This window comes from Mesoplodon densirostris, chromosome 8 (genome assembly GCF_025265405.1).
Source record: "Mesoplodon densirostris isolate mMesDen1 chromosome 8, mMesDen1 primary haplotype, whole genome shotgun sequence".
NCBI lineage: Eukaryota > Metazoa > Chordata > Mammalia > Artiodactyla > Ziphiidae > Mesoplodon > Mesoplodon densirostris.
In genome coordinates this window covers 46644982-46661319 of record NC_082668.1, presented here as the reverse complement: position 1 = coordinate 46661319, position 16338 = coordinate 46644982, and the positions used below count along the sequence as shown (strand labels likewise).

The 16338-nt window shown below is 37.8% G+C and overlaps 1 protein-coding gene across 3 annotated transcripts in view; it reads left to right on the top strand.

The window, feature by feature from the left end:
• Positions 1-39: 39 nt before the first annotated feature.
• The window catches only part of PMS1 (PMS1 homolog 1, mismatch repair system component), a 97152-nt gene continuing 80853 nt past the window's right edge, over positions 40-16338 (top strand). For 2 of the 3 annotated variants that reach the window (XM_060106063.1, XM_060106065.1), the window contains exons 1-4: positions 40-174; positions 1149-1321; positions 5756-5907; positions 9227-9409. In XM_060106063.1, coding sequence (XP_059962046.1) covers positions 5776-5907; positions 9227-9409 — 315 coding nt within the window. In that variant the 5' untranslated portion in view covers positions 40-174; positions 1149-1321; positions 5756-5775. The remainder of the gene's footprint in view (positions 175-1148; positions 1322-5755; positions 5908-9226; positions 9410-16338) is intronic. The other variant, XM_060106064.1, reaches the window with a different exon arrangement.

Sequence of the window (16338 nt, the reverse complement as noted above, 5' to 3'; positions counted from 1 at the left end):
CCAATACCACGTTCGCCGGGCAGGGCGGGACTAAGGGCGGTGCGCTCGGTGCCCGCCCCGCCCCGCGTGCTTCGGGGGCGAGTCGGGTATCCGCCAGGTTGGGCCTGGGCTCTCGGTGGGACGCTGGCCGGTCCGCTAGTGGATTGTTGTTGCCCACCTCGCGCGAGCAAGAAGGTAGTGTCGTGTGGCTAACGGGTATTCATTCTTATATCGTAAGCTCGAGAGCCTCCTCCCCTTCACTTGTCCCGGTTGGGGCGGGAGCGCCGGCGGCCGCCGTGGGCGCCCCTCCCCCCCTCCCCTCGCGGGGCGGGAAGCGGACGAAGCCCGGCTCGCGGGCGCGCACACCTGGAGAGCGGTCTCCCAGCAGGTGTGGGCTGCTTATTGTCTGATTTGGACTTTCCTGACTAAATGGTGTTTAGGCCTTTGTTGCAGCCCATTCCTCAGATCCTTCTGGGTGCAGATCTTAAAGTTGTTGTTTGCCAGGAAGAAACTTTAACCCCTGACGGCCGTAACTCAGCCTGTCTATAGAGTGTGAGTGAGTGAGGGTTTTATAATATTGTAGGTTGTGGCATCATGCAAGTGGCGGAAGCAAACTTTTCGGTTAACCATGATTTTTACTGGTGTCATTCTGGGTCTGTCTACACGCTGAAGACAGTTATATGCTGAGGAAATGTGGGTACCAAGAATTGATCTTTTTCTTCTTTTTTTGGCCGCTCCCCGCGGGTTGCAGGGCGGCTTGTGGGGACCTTAGTTCCCTGACCAGGGATTGAACCCGTGCCCTCGGCAAAAAAAGCTTGGAGTCCTAACCATTGGACTTCCAGGGAATTCCCCCAATAATTGATCTCATTCAAGAACGGGGAGGAAAAAACTAGATTATTTGGAATCATATTTGAAATTGAATTTCATAAGCTTGGCAGTACACAGTTTATTTTATTCATATTGCTGAAATAACTTATAATGGCTTTTCAAAATTGGTGTAAGAAAATGTTGACTGTATATACACATATATATGTGTACATATATTGCATTTCTAATGGCCTTATAAAACCAATTAGGTTAGATTTATTACGTTTTTTAAAAAATAATTATTTCATTGTGTTCTTCCTAAAGTTTATCTGTGAGTTCTCTGATCTTTACTTCTTTTTTAGGAACATTGTTAGCCTTAACTGAATTTCCTGATCATCAGCACTCTTTCAGGAGTATTTGATTTACCTCAGCCTTAACTGAATTTCCTGATCATCAGCACTCTTTCAGGAGTATTTGATTTACCTCTCAGCAAATATAGAAGACTGATTCCTGGCATTCTTAGACATTCTTTGCTGTGAGTCGTAAGCCTGATATCAACCCTTCTGCTTTTCAAAAGATGCCATTTGGTGCACATACGGTGGAATGCTTGTTATGTTCCAGAGGTTGTGCTAGGGATATGAGATTAATATATCCTCAAAGAACTCTCAGCCAGGAGGAAGGGACAGAAATACAATACTTAGAATAATCTGATGAGGTTGGGGTTAGAAATAAGGAAAAGGTGCTCTGGGAGTACAGAGGAAGGACTGCCTAATCTGTTGGGGCAGGGGTTGGAGCTGGTAAGAAAGGCTTCCTCGAGGAGATGATACTTGAACTAAATCTAGAAGGATGGTGAGAAGTCATCAGTAGAGAAAGGGAACCTTATGAGCCAAGGAAGGAGTCACTGCCACCACATTAAGAGAGACAAGTTGCATAGTATGACTGGCCTAGTGTGCATTTGGAGAAGAGTGGGATGAGATTAGAAAGACAGGTCCAGTTGATAAGGAGCTTGGATTTAACCTAGTTAGTAGTTGGAAATCTTTATAAAATTTTAAGTAGGATAGCAACATGATTAAATGTAAATTATAGAAAGAATCCTGTAGGTGGTTGAGATTCCAGGCCAAGCTGTCAATTAGCTGGTTATTGCAATAGGTCAGGGGAGAATTGTTGAAGGGCTGAACAGAGGCAGTAGCCATAGGGAGAGAGAGGAAAGAACTAGTTTGAGAAATATTTAGGTAGAAAGATAGGCAGGAGTGGGTGGCAGGATGTAGAGAGTGAGGAGAATTTCAAGGATGACTCAAGGTTTCTAATTTTGCTTTGTGAGACTGGATGAAAATAGCCTTTGGAGTCAAACATGACAAAATATGCAGGTGTGCATCTGTCACTTAATAGTTGTGTGATCTTGGAACAAGCGATCAAGCTTTTAAATCCTGTTTGTGATAGAGGAATGACACTATACATAAGCTTGTTGTGAGGATTAACTGGAATAATTATATATATATATTTAAGTAACTTATGTTAGCTGTTATTTTTATTATCAAATAAATATAGCAAGAAAGAGTTAATTAGAGAAAGATCTGATCTCTTTGGGACATGTTGAGTTTAGGGTGCCTTTCTGTCATCTAAATGGTGCTATTTAGGAAGTAGTTGGAAATAAGGCCCTGGATTCTAGAAAAAAGCCTGGTTAGGAGATACAAGTGATGAAGGGGATGATATGGAGTCCAGTTAAAATAGAATACATAAAGGGAAGGAGTTAAGGCAATGGTGACTTGATGGGAAGGAGGTCACTTTTCCTCATGTTTTACCTTGGCATGAGGTAGGTGCCAATAAAATTATTTTTCGTGGCCACTTCATTAATAATTATGAAGTACTCACCTTGAGTGAAGTACTCTGATTACTCTGTGTTGCATCCAGAAATATATAATTCCGTGCATTCAGAGGTTGTATAGGTCAGGACAGGGGTGTGATAAGCAAGCCAAGTTCTTTCGGAATGGGAGGAAAGGGTCCTTCCTGGCTGGGTGATCAGAAAGGACCATGTTACAAATGAGATTGAAACCGGGTCTAGAATGATAGTATTGCATTAGGAGAAAGTGGAGGTGCAAATAGGGTGGGATTGCTGGCAAAGGAAGATTGAAGTTTTTGACTTGGTCACTAAGAACAGTGAGTTATTAAGAGAAATAGCAAAGTTAAGTGGGAGGTATGGAGGGTGGAACAAGAAGATGGGTTCTGTTTTATAAACATTTTGAGGTAGCAGTCACACTGATTGTAAGAAATGCCTGTCTTGGGAAGAGAGAGATCGCCGTTGGGATGTAGACTTGGATGGTATTCTATAACATCTAAGGTTACAGGGCTTTGGGTATATAAGAAGAGGGGAGAGGGATTAGGGAATGCCCATTTTTCTGGGAAGAGTGTGAAGAAGACACGAAGAGCTCCAGGAGGTATTGATTGATGGTCTAATCCTCGAGGATAGGCAGTATCATCACTGTCACGTGCTTCAGGGAGATCAAGGAATGTGAATCCCGAGAAAAGGATTTGATGATGTAAGAGCTCATTGGTGAACCTGAAGACAACAAAATCCTAACAGTGGTTGTGTAAGCTATTTTGCAAGGGTTTTAGAAGTGAGTTGGTGATAGGGAATTGGTGACGGTGAATACAGGTTACTTACTCAAGTTTGGCTTCATAAAGAAAGAAGATAATCATAGAGTTAATAAGGTTGAGGGAAGAATGTTTTGTTTTTGTTTTCAAGATCAAGAGGCCTGGAGGAGGGATGGGACTAGATAAAGAAACTAGGTGAAAGTGTTAGTTTAGAAGAAGGACATTGGTCTGAGACTGAGTGAAGAAGAACATGGGTAGAGGTGGAGACATTTTAAGAAACCAAAGGACACAGTATGGTGGAGGAGGTAAAGTGTGTGAAGATAGAGTTGATGCTGTGGTCTGCCTTGATCTCAGTAAACTAGAAGAGGGGGAAGATTGGGATGAAATTAGGGACTTGCTGGGGAGAAATAGAAGATTTTGGAAGAGAGATTTAGAGAATGAGACAAAGATGATGAGATTACTAAAGAGATTAATTAATCTCTGCAGAAGGAGGGAAGGTTGAGGTGAGGCTAGGTTTATACGCCAAAGCTTCCTTGATAAGTGTTTTTCTTAGATCCCTGGGACTCTCAAACTAAGAAAGAAGACTTCTTAAACCCAAGCCTAACCTGATACCAAGCACTGGGTTAGCTCCTGTGGGGCTAGGGGTTGTGTGTTGGGGGGCTAGGGGTTGTGTGTTGGGGGGTGTGGTATTCATGTAGTAGTTTGGAGGAGCTCAGTTTAGTCCAGAGATCCTGGGATTTTTTAGCATGTATATGCCAAGCCCTATAATAAGTTGTATACATTATCTTATTTACTTCTCACCACACCATATGATATCATCATTATCTCTATTTTAAGTTAGGTGATTGAGTTTTAGAGTTTAATTTCCTCAACATTATTATAGCTTTTAGTGTATAATAATAATTAGTGGCATATTTTTCCATTGTGCTAATCAGCTTTGCCTTGTACAAAGCAAAATATAGTTATGAATTGTGAACAGTTAACACCATTCAGAACTCAGTATACTGACTTCTTCCCAGAAATGCATCCCTCAAAATTTTATGTAATCATTGTAATGGCTATACTCCATTTCTTGCTCACTTATTCTTAAACTTTATGTGACTCTCCTTGTTTTACTTCTTAAGTTGCCTGAGAAAGAATCCTAAACAGAAACCTTTTTATTTGGTTTGGTTTGTCTTTGGCATTGTTGTTTTGTTTGGATCTAGATTCCATAGGGTCAGATCATCATGTGAGCATGTAACTAGTCATGGTAAATTAAGGAAGTATCTAGGGCTCCTCCTCCTCCCCCCACCATTTTATCGTCAAATAAAATCATGACTCTAGGGCTTCCCTGGTGGCGCAGTGGTTGAGAGTCCGCCTGCCAATGCAGGGGACACGGGTTCGTGCTCCGGTCCGGGAAGATCCCACATGCCGCAGAGCGGCTGGGCCTGCACATCCGTAGCCTGTGCTCCGCAACGGGAGAGGCCACAACAGTGAGGGGCCGGTGAACAGCAAAAAAAAAAAAAAAAAAAAAAAAAATCATGACTCTAGAGGAATTGCATGTTGTCAAGCTAGTATTTTTTATTTGCCTAAAATCTTTTCTGAGTTAGGCATTAAAGTAGTTGCAAACCCCACTCCCTGCAAATTTTACATACGTGATTTCTATATGAAATTTTTTTGTTTCTTTGTTTGAAAAGGTTTCAGACAAAGGGTTTCATGGCTAAAACCATTACTGGCAGAGAGATTTTGATGTACAGGTTGGATCGGCATGTAAAGGACCTTGAATGCCAGCATATGGTTTGAGCTTTATCATAATTTGGCTTTGGGGAGCCACATGATTAGAAAGATGTTTTAGACCCAGTAGTGCATAGGATAGTAATCTGATATGATATGTCTGGGTATGACTAGTTTAGATTAAGAGTAATTCTAGAGTCTAGATTTCCTAACTCTAAAAGAGCTCAATAATTGAAAGAGATATTGTAATTCATCAAAATGTGTAGATGACTAATGATGTTCAAGTGCAACTGCCATTAAGGCACACGACTGACATTATCTGCCTAACAGTTGACAGCACCATCTGGTGATTCCTAGCCAGACACATCATACATTACATTTATTGCACAATTGTTCTTATCATTCTTCAATTAGTAACATAGTGTGATTTACCAACAAATTTCTCTGTGCCTTAGTCTTACAATATGGAGATGATAATGGCATCTATTTTAAAGGGTATTCGTAAGAAATAAATGATTTAATACTGTATGTGCTTAACAGTAGATCTTGACATACAGTGAGGCTCAATAAATATGCGTTGCTATTATTGCTGCTGTTGTTGCTATCAGTTCTGTTAGGAATGCTTAACAATTTTTATTTTTACAACTTATATTTTATTTTCTAGCTCCTCTGCTAAAAGCTAGAATGAAACAGCTGCCAGCAGCAACAGTTCGCCTCCTTTCAAGTTCTCAGATCATCACTTCAGTGGTCAGTGTCGTAAAAGAGCTCATTGAAAACTCCTTGGATGCTGGCGCCACGAGCATAGACGTTAAACTGGTGAGTGTCCCTGAGATGCTGCCCAGTACCTTTAAAGCAGAAGAGGGTTGGACAGATGTTTTCTCCTTACAATTATTACCTTTCTTTTCTTTATATAACAGTAAATTATTCTTAGGACATTGAGCCCTTTGTCTTGTTTAAGAGTAAATTCTTAAAAATAAGTTTGTTTTTTTTTTGCGGTATGCGGGCCTCTTGCTGTTGTGGCCTCTCCCGTTGTGGACCACAGGCTCCGGATGCACAGGCTCAGCGGCCATGGCTCACAGGCCCAGCCGCTCCGCGGCATGTGGGATCTTCCCAGACCGGGGCACGAACCCACGTCCCCTGCATCGGCAGGGGGACTCTCAACCACTGCGCCACTAGGGAAGCCCAAAAATAAGTTTTAATTTAGCTCAATGTTACAGTAACATTAAAGGAAATTATAAAGGAAAGCTTATTCTGAAGGACTCTGTCACATAAAACATGAATTTAGTTTGTCCGTATTTTCTAATACTTATCCTTGGTTATTTGTGTTTACTTGTTTTATATATTTTTATTTGCATTTTGTTTTTTCTACCTAATCTTATTTCAGAACTGTGTCCCTTGTTGCTTCATAGTTTTCACATTTTTAAATTTAAGTGCTACATATTAAATCATTTGAGTTAGTAATGACTTATGACTCTTATTATGATTTATTACAATTAGTCTTCAGGTCTACCTGCCCTGTTATAAGTTACTAGCTCATGGAGGTAAGGTCTATATTTTTTTGTGTCCTCTATACCTGTCCAGTATCTGGTACATAAATGGTAAATAAATTTGAGTGAATGCAAGAATACATTTTTTGTAATCTCCTAATTATCAGATATTCATATTATTTCTGGTATTATGGCATTATAAAGACTACTGATACGAATATCTTTGTAGGAAAGAGACCTTCCCTTTTCATATACATATGCATATATTATATATATGTTACCCATTTGGTCCTTGTAAAAACTCTATGAATTAGCTACTGCTATACTCATTTATAAATAATTGAGGTTCTGAGAACTTTCCCAAAGTCATGTAAGTAGTAAGTACTGGAGCTGAGATTGCAATCCAGGTCTTTATGGCTCTAAAACTCATTCAGGATCTTTCCTCTATGCCAGTGGTTTTCATAACATTTGGGTGCATCAGTAATTTTAGGGAGTCTGTTAAAACAGTTATTGGGCCGCAGAATTTCAGATTCTAGGTAGGGTCCCAACTTTGTGTTTCTAACAAGTTTCTGGTTGATGCTGAGAACCGCTGTTCTATAGTGTATCAAACCGCTACTTTGGTTTTAAATAATATAGTAAAAGCTTTATAAACATGAAAAAATTAAATTAAACCGAAGGAAAGACATTTTCTTTTTCTTAGACATTTTATGTAGTCAGTTCAGTCTGATTAGAATACAGTTGATAATACTTAAATAGGATTATATAATTATATCTGACAAATTTAACTTAAGAATCTTAGGCAGGCAAACATATGTCTTGTTCTCAAAGTTCTTGGAAGAAAAACATAGTTTTTAGAAATCGTTTTACAGAGCCAACAGAAGTCCTCTTTAAAAAGTAAATTAAAGTACACATTTTTATCCTGCTGCATATTTAAGTCTCTTGACATTTGCCAGTTCCTACTTTGTAGAATTTTAGAATAAACAAGTCTGTTGCTTTACATAATAAGATCTGTTTTATTATAGTTTCATACAGTAATAACTGTTCTGACTAGGAATGTTTTTGTAATTAGTAAATTAAACATGTAGATATTATTTTAAACATTTAAACAGATCTTTGTGTTATTTTACTCAGGTGCCTGGAGTTCTTATTTATATTGAAAGATTTGCATTTCTATAGTTAATTATTTTTCTATAAAATGAAGCAGACAACCTATTCCCAGAAAGATAATTTTTAGATCGAGGGAGAGATAAGAAACTAGATCTTAGGTGTCTCCCCCCAACACCTTTTATTTCTAATTTATCTAAAAAGTAATGACACAGTATTATATAATTCTAGGTTATTAAAAAGTATTATTTTTAAATAGCAGAGTCATAATTGTAGGAAGATTTTTTTCCCCTTTATAACATGCATTTAAGGCCATACACATAAACTTTGTGAAGTAAAGCTTACGATAGAAGCTTGCTACCAAATTTAGAATATGGTATTCATAGAAAGTGTAATCACTCTAGGAATTTAGGCTTTGTATTTGTTATGTATGCGTATTTTTAGGATTAAATTACCAATATTAAGCTATGATTTGTTTTTTTCCCTCCATTTTCAAATTAAAAACTCTCTGAGATTGCCAGTTAGCTATATTTTCTCATCAGTCTGTTAGGTGACTATTTGCAGAAAGAAAATTAGAAAGCTATAATGTAGCAGATTTTTATTTATTTATGAAAGCAATAAGTAGTTCAGGGACAAAGTATTAAAAATCAGATTGAATAATGATGATTGCTAGACTCTTGGTGGGTAGAACCAGCTGGTGTTTTTTTGTGTGTTTTTTTTGTTTTTTTTTCTGCGGTACACGGGCCTGTCACTGCTGTGGCCTCTCCCGTTGCGGAGGCTCCAGACGCGCAGGCTCAGCAGCCATGGCTCACGGGCCCAGCCGCTCTGCGGCATGTGGGATTCTCCCAGACCGGGACACGAACCCGTGTTCCCCGTGTCGGCAGGCAGACTCTCAACCACTGCGCCACCAGGGAAGCCCCCAGCTGATGTTTTTTTTTTTTTTTTTTTTTTTTTGCGGTACGTGGGTCTCTCACTGTTGTGGCCTCTCCCATTGTGGAGCACAGGCTCTGGACATGCAAGCTTAGCAGCCATGGCTCACGGGCCTAGCCACTCCGCGGCATGTGGGATCTTCCCAGACCAGGGCACGAACCCACGTCCCCTGCATCGGCAGGCGGACTCTCAACCACTGCGCCACCAGGGAAGCCCGTCAGCTGATGTTTTTGATGGTGATGGTATTCTGTTTTATTTGAGAGATTATATATACAAAGGTGTATATAACTTAGAAGAGTATTTCTGGGCAAGTTTAAACATAAATTTAAACATAAATACCTATCATACTGAAACAATTCTAGGGAACCCTGAAGATCATACTGATCTCCTTATTTTACAGTTGAATCTGAGTCCAAGGAAAACAAGGGACTTGCCCATAGTACCATAGCTAGGAACTGGTAGAGTTAAGAATTTAAACTCTTACTTTTTTAATGTTAAGTTTCCATAAAAGATAGATAAATGACAAAACCATTTCACTTGTGTTACATTCTGTTTGTAAATGTGATAGTAGTTTAATGTCCTTATATACTAAAAGTACTGTTTAACTTTCATAGGAGAACTATGGATTTGATAAGATTGAGGTGCGAGACAATGGTGAGGGTATCAAGGCTAATGATGCACCTGTGATGGCAATGAAGTACTATACCTCAAAAATAAGTGGTCATGAAGATCTTGAAAATTTGACAACTTACGGTTTTCGTGGAGAAGCCTTGGGGTCCATTTGTTGTGTAGCTGAGGTGAGGTAATTTGTATTGACTATTTTAGTGGTTTCATAATAACACAATATTAGAATTAAGAGACAACTCACCCAGAATTTGGCAAAGAGTTTTTTTTTATTGCGTAAAATATACATTTTATTGTGTAAAATATACATAAAATTTACTATTTTAGTCATTTTAAGTGTACAATTCAGTGGTTTTAAATACATTGACATTGTTGTGTAGGCATCACCACCATCCATCTCCGGAACTTTTTCATCATCCCAAACTGAAACTATGCCCATTAAACAATAAACCTCTATTCTCCTTTCCCCCGTCCACTGGTAACTGGTAAGTACTCTACTTTCTGTCTCTATGAATTTGACTGTTCTAGGTATGTCTTATAATTGAAATCATACACTATTTGTCATTTTGTGTCTGGCCTATTTCAGCGTAATGTTTTTAAGATTCATACATGTTGTAACATGTATTAGAATTTCATTCTTCTTAAGGCTGAATGATACTCTGTTGTATCCATTCATCTGTCAATGGACATTTGGGTTGTTTCCACTATTTGGCTCTTGTGAATAATGCTGCTATGAATATTGGTGTACAGATGTCTGTTTGAGTCCTTGCTTTCACTTTTTTGGGTATATACCCAGAAGTGGAATCGCTGGATCAAATGGTCCAGTAGTCCCCCCTTTTCCATGGTTTTGCTTTCCATGGTTTCAGTTACCAAAGTCAACCACTGTCGGAAAATATTAAGTGGAAAAATTCCACAAATAACTCATAAATTTTACATTGTGCACCATTCTGAGTAGCATGATGAAATTTTGTGCAGTTCTGCTCTGTCCTGCCTGGGACGTGTATCATCCCTTTGTTTTGCATATCCACGATTTATACACTACCAGCCTGTTAGTCACTTTCTAGCCATCTGGTTATCAGATCTGTCAAGGTATCATAGTGCTTGTGTTCAAAGGAACCTTTATTTTACTTAATAATGGCCCCAAAGTGCAAGAGCAGTGATGCCAGCAATTCAGATATTCTCTTACTGTGCCTAATTTGTAAATTAAACTTTGTCTTAGGTATGTATACATAGGGAAAAAACATAGTATATATAGGGTTTGATACTATCTGCAGTTTCAGGCATCCATTGGGGGTCTTGAAACATGTCTCCTGCAGATAAAGGGGGACTACTATAATTCTGTTTAATTTTTTGAGGAATGGCAAAGAGTGTTTTTCAGTGGTAACATTTATAAGAGGAAAAAATGGTTTAGTGATCCACTGACTTGGAAAAGTATTAAAATTAAACAGGTATCTTAACTATAAGCACTTCTCAGAGCCTTTACTGCACTAAAGTGCATTGTGAATCTCTGAGGTTGGTGGTTTATAGTACAGACATTTCCTGCTCTTACTTGACTATGAAACTCTTTTATTGAGACACATATCACTGTTATTCTGTTGTGCTGTGGAATGCACTCTGGAAATACTACTCTAGTCAATACAGATAACTAGATTGTGCTCTAGAGATGTGCATTGACTTGAGCTAAACCCTAGCTAGAACTTTGCTCTCCTGACTGCTAGATGTTTTCAATTTCTATGAACCTTAAGTTCAGTGCCTGACCCACTCCATTGCGTAGTACCAATTATACGTCACTGCCTCTGCCCTAAGTTACGTAACTAGTTTGTGGCAAAGCCCATCTAGAACCTTGATCTCTTAATTTCCATGTATCTCAGTTATGTTTGATCACTAGTTTCTTTGTGATGTACTGTTATTCTGTGTGTGTTAGGCTCTGTTTTATAGTGAGATAGTATCTGTGTGCCAGTGAGTGACATGGTAATTGTGAGGGTCTCTTTATCTACCTAAGTTTGCCCAGTGGCTGTGTATCCTTTCTTTTGTGCTTAGGCTGGCAGACCTTGTTTGGGTGAGCGTGCACAGGTACAGTAAAATGATAGGACTTTATACTTATTGTCCCAGAAAAGTGGCAAGGACATGAGATATTGTTGCTATTTCTTTATCTATTTAGTAGCCTAGTCTCCCCAGCAATGATATATTCTTCAGGCTTATTTTGGTTTTCCCTTGGCCCTTCTGCCTTTAGAATGCTGGCAAAGTGTAGATTTTCTGTTTTCTGTGGAAAGGGTCCCAGCTAGGTATTCACTTACTCTTTTACTTTGGGGCTCTGTAAGCTGATGCCTATATGTAAGAAAGAAAAAGTGTGGGTTGGGGAAGAGGTAGAGTGGGAGGTTTTGCTGTTCTGGCACAGAGGACTAAGGGCCCTTGCTTGTTAGAATCCAGATGTTCAGACATCACTAAAGAAGGAAAGACCTTGTCATTCGTTAAGTGCATTCTGCTTAAAATCTCTACCCAAATTCCAGCACACCGTGTGCTTTCTCTATCTTTCTCAGCTCTTGCTTTATTTAGAGTTCACTGAGTCTCCAGATAGATTTTAGGGAAGAGCAGCTAGAGGGTACAACTGGCCATTGCCCATTTTTATCCCCAGAGACTGTGTATGGGAACCTATAGCCCTAGAATCTTGTACAAAGAGTCTGTTTTTAAAATGGATGGGGTTTGTACCAAGGAAGCTTTGAAGCTCCCAGTGCTAGTACTGTTGTTGGAGTTCTCAGTGGCTATTTTAGAAATCATATAATTTGTTTGAGAATAAAAGTATTCGCTTTTTTAGCTGTCGTCCAAATTTGGCAGATAGTTCTAGTTGTTAAGCCTTATGTTGGCAAGTATTGTTGAATAATATATTGTCCAGCGTTTCTGTATTTCCTCTAAGATTATATATGATAACCTTTCAGAACTGAAGTTGGTCATTATCAACTTTGTCTGCTAGGTGGCAGTACTATACTTAGTCTTTTAAAATGCATTGTACCTCAGCCATGATTTCTCCAAATTGTCACTGTAGTTCTGATTTTAGATGGCAGTTTTGCAAGTCCTTATCCTGTGATACTCTCTATCTTGTTTTTTTATTTGATTACTTAAGCCCACTTGATATCCAGGTTTATCATTTTGCCTTGTTTTATTTTTGAAGCATTTGAATGCCTTAAGTATAAATATTTAAAATAATTTTGTTCATCAAAATCACAAAAGGAATAAAAAAATTGTCAAAGTATCACAATAATAGAAAACTATAAGCTTAAAAAAATTATGTTCAGTTTACATATTGCAATGTCAAGTGTTTGTCTTAGAAAATATTCCAGTATTTTGTGGACTCTCTTTTCTTGTAAGTCTTTGGGAAAATCACGCATAGATAAGTGTGTGTGTGTGTGAGTATTTATGTATGTATACTTCAGATCAAGATTTAGACCATTATCAGCATCCCTGAAGTTTTCTGTCATGTCCCCTCCCATTTAGTACACCTCAAAGGTAATGGCTATTTTGATCCCTATCAACATATATTAGTCATACCTGTACTTGATCTGAATGGAATCTTACAGTAAGTACTATTTTGTCACAGATTTTTTGATGACTTAGGTTTGATTGTTTCTTATACAGGGGACTCTTGTATTAGTAGTGGACCCTTACCCACCTCATACAGGTCAACCTGCATCCAATGACTAGTTGATGCGGGGTTGTAAAGGCCTTATTCCAATTCAGAAGCAGCTCTGCCATGCTGTTTCTGCTCCAGAGTGCCCCCCTGGGGTCTGCCAAGGCCTTGTGACTATGGCACAGCCTCACTTCTCTTTCTGCCCTGCCCCCACAAGTGATCATCTCTGGAGCACTCCCCAGTGCTGGTCTCCATCTCAGTCTTTTATGGTTTAGTCTCCTTATATTACTGATAAGGAAAACGAGGTCTTGTGAAGCCAAATGCCAGGTTTTCTCACCCCAACTTCAAAACACAGTCTAATAATAAGTCGGCTAATATTTCAGTATCTACTGTATGCAGGGTTCTGTGCTAAGTAGTTTACTTTAGAGGAACTGTGCACAGTGAAGTAAATGGTATATGAAAATTGTGACCTGTTTAGAGACACATAATGTATCCATGGCAAAGCCAAAAATTCATTTACATTTTCATGCCTCTCAGTAATGAGTTTTCCACAGTAGGTCATGCTGCTTTCTTACTAGCATGGTTATAAAGGTATTTATAAGTTTAAAAATACCTCATATTAAAATAATAAATATACTCAGTCCCACAGTGCTCAATAGAGTGGTTATCAAGGGGTAGTCAAGTTGAAAATTATATGGGAGGGTTCTGAATAGTATTTCAGAAACACAGAAAGTAATACCTGGTTGTTAAGGTCAATTACATTTAAAAATTAAAAATTGTTATTCAGCAAGGCAAATTAATGAGTGCTTTTTGGGGGAAAAAATTCACTTTTTAAACAATATTCTTTACCATTCAAAAAGAATTGAAGTTTCAGGTATAGAAGTTGCATGTTTATTTTAAAGGCTCCAACTTACTTTGAAAATCTTTGGATAGAGATTGCAGTTACATAATAAAAATTAGTGATTTGGTCATTTTATCTGCCAAACTAACTGATGTAGATAATTTTAAAGTCATACAGATGTAAATCATCTCAGACTCGGTAGATTGATAATATGCAGTTGGGATATAGTTTTGTCACACTGTTAAACAGCCATCACCCAAAACTGTTGAAATTATTTTTTGTTAGATTATTTTAAAGATGTTAATAATTTTAGTTATAAAAAGAAGAAATTAAGTAGACTTTCAGCAAAATTGGCTGAAGAAATTTAAAATACATCTAATTCTGTTTTTTTATTTATACATTTTAAAAGAATGGGCAGTTCTCCTAATTTGTCAATTATAAAATGACTTCCAATCTTAAACAGTCCAAAAGAGTAAAAAAAAAAAAAAAAATTATATCTACAGAGTGATCTATTGGTATTTAAAACTGGAATTAACTGCTTCCATAATCTGTGATGAAGGTGTCAGTGACTGAAACAAATTGATACGGCTTTTAAAAAATCGTATCATCAAGCATAACTTCTCTTGAAATTTATTGTTGTTTGTGGAGCAATAATTTTGGGATATTTGTCAGTCTCCAGTGTTAAATTCCTGATACTAATTACTAAGCGTACTGACTAGGATGAGCTAGAGATAGTGAAAATCCTGTTTTGACCTGTTCATAAAATTTTTTAAGAAGACTCTTTGTATATATTCTTCCTGTTACATAATAAAACACACAATAAAAGATTTTATTTCCTTTTAGGCTGATATTTTGTACACATTATGTTAAAAATGATCTTTTTTTCTCCAAGGAAATGTATGAGAAACTCGTAAGTTTTTTGAAATAGATTTTAATAGAGGCTAAATTACATCTCAGTTTTCAGAGGAATACAGAACAGTTTTGATTTGTTTTGTTTTCTTCAAATTAGAACACACTCGGGATGAAGATTCAGAAGCCTAATTATCATTTCCAAGAGTTTAAATAAGAGAGTTGGCCAAAGGCATAAAACAGGTTGACTTTTCCGAGAGCCAATTTTTTTTTTTAATCTATAAAGTGCAGATAATGATTTGAGAGTTAAATGAAATCATATGTATTAAAGTATCTAGAATATGGTCATGTGCCATGAAGATGAAAGTTATGTTTATTCTGGACTTGAATGTGAAACGTAGCATGCGTCTGTATCATGTAAGGTGATGGCGTCATCAGGCTTGCTCATTCTCTTGTTGGTAAGCAGTATTTCACCTTAACTTTCAAAGTTTATGCAGACTCCTCAACATTTTCAGGAAATCCTTCTAAAATTTAACCTCCATTCCTAGGTAAATTCCTTCTCATTCTCACCAGTGGTCTTTATTCTGTAGCTTAAGTTCACTTTTTTCTCTTGTTTTTCCCTGGGAAGAATTAGAAGAGTTGCCAGCCATCCTCTTGCATAAAACTCATGTTTATTGATTCATTCATCCAAATTTTTTAAAGTGGTTATAATGTGCTGTGTGTTATTTTGATCTATCAAGTTCATTATACATTTTTTGATGAGATGATAAGGGATGTATAGATTTGTTTTTGTTTTATGTTACATTAAACCTCCATGGCTTAAGGGGGGCAGAATGAGAAGCTAAGTCATTCTGTTTTGAAGATGGGAGCTGGGGTGCCCTTATTTGTGGTTCCACATAGCGAAGATGGGAGTTGGGGTGCCCTTATTTGTGGTTCCACATAGCTGTAAAAGAGTAGTAGAGGGAAGCCTCTAGCTTCATTCTGCTGTTTCCTGCTTCCTGTTCCACAGTGTAGGATACCTCCTGTGTCCTTCAGAGCCATTGTGGTAGGGCTTTAATTAGAATAGGCACAGGATCTTTGAAACACTTGGTATATCCTGCTTCCTAAATAAATGCAGCCTTCTCACAAATAATAAAACTCTGCTGAAAGGAGAAAAGCCAGGGCCAAGATCTCCCTGTTGCTAGTCTCCCTCAGTGGACTATCTGGAGGAAGGCTCTGAAATCATAGTATGCAGTTATGCACAGGCAGGTAGGCATACTCACACAGAAAGAAAAAGACATTTCAGTGATCCATGCACAGTCCATATTTTAGCTGAATCATGAGGACCATTTACCTTAGTTTTCAGATTTGTGTTTTTGTGCCAAAGTGTTTGTCCAAAAGTCAGCAAAAACAAAATAAAAAAACCCACAAAACTTTAATATGATTATCTTCAATGAATTTTTGTCAAGAGAGGATATTTTTTTCTCATGAATTGCTAGGATACATCCTAAGCTTTTCAATTTACTTTCTAAAACATTGAGAAAAATTGTGCTTATCTAAAACTTAAATGCTTTTATGTAATTTTAACTTTGTAATAGTACTACAATTTCTTGAAACGCAGTAACTGGACCAGACAGTCAGTTTGTAATAACTGATAACTAATATAACTTCTAAGGACTTCTAAAACTTCTTTTAAAATAAATCTCTCATTTTAAAATTATTTAAAATAAATTTATTTATTTATTTTCTTGACACCACTAGATTCATTCACTGCCACAATTCCTCAGTGTCTCTAGCAGGAAGCACCA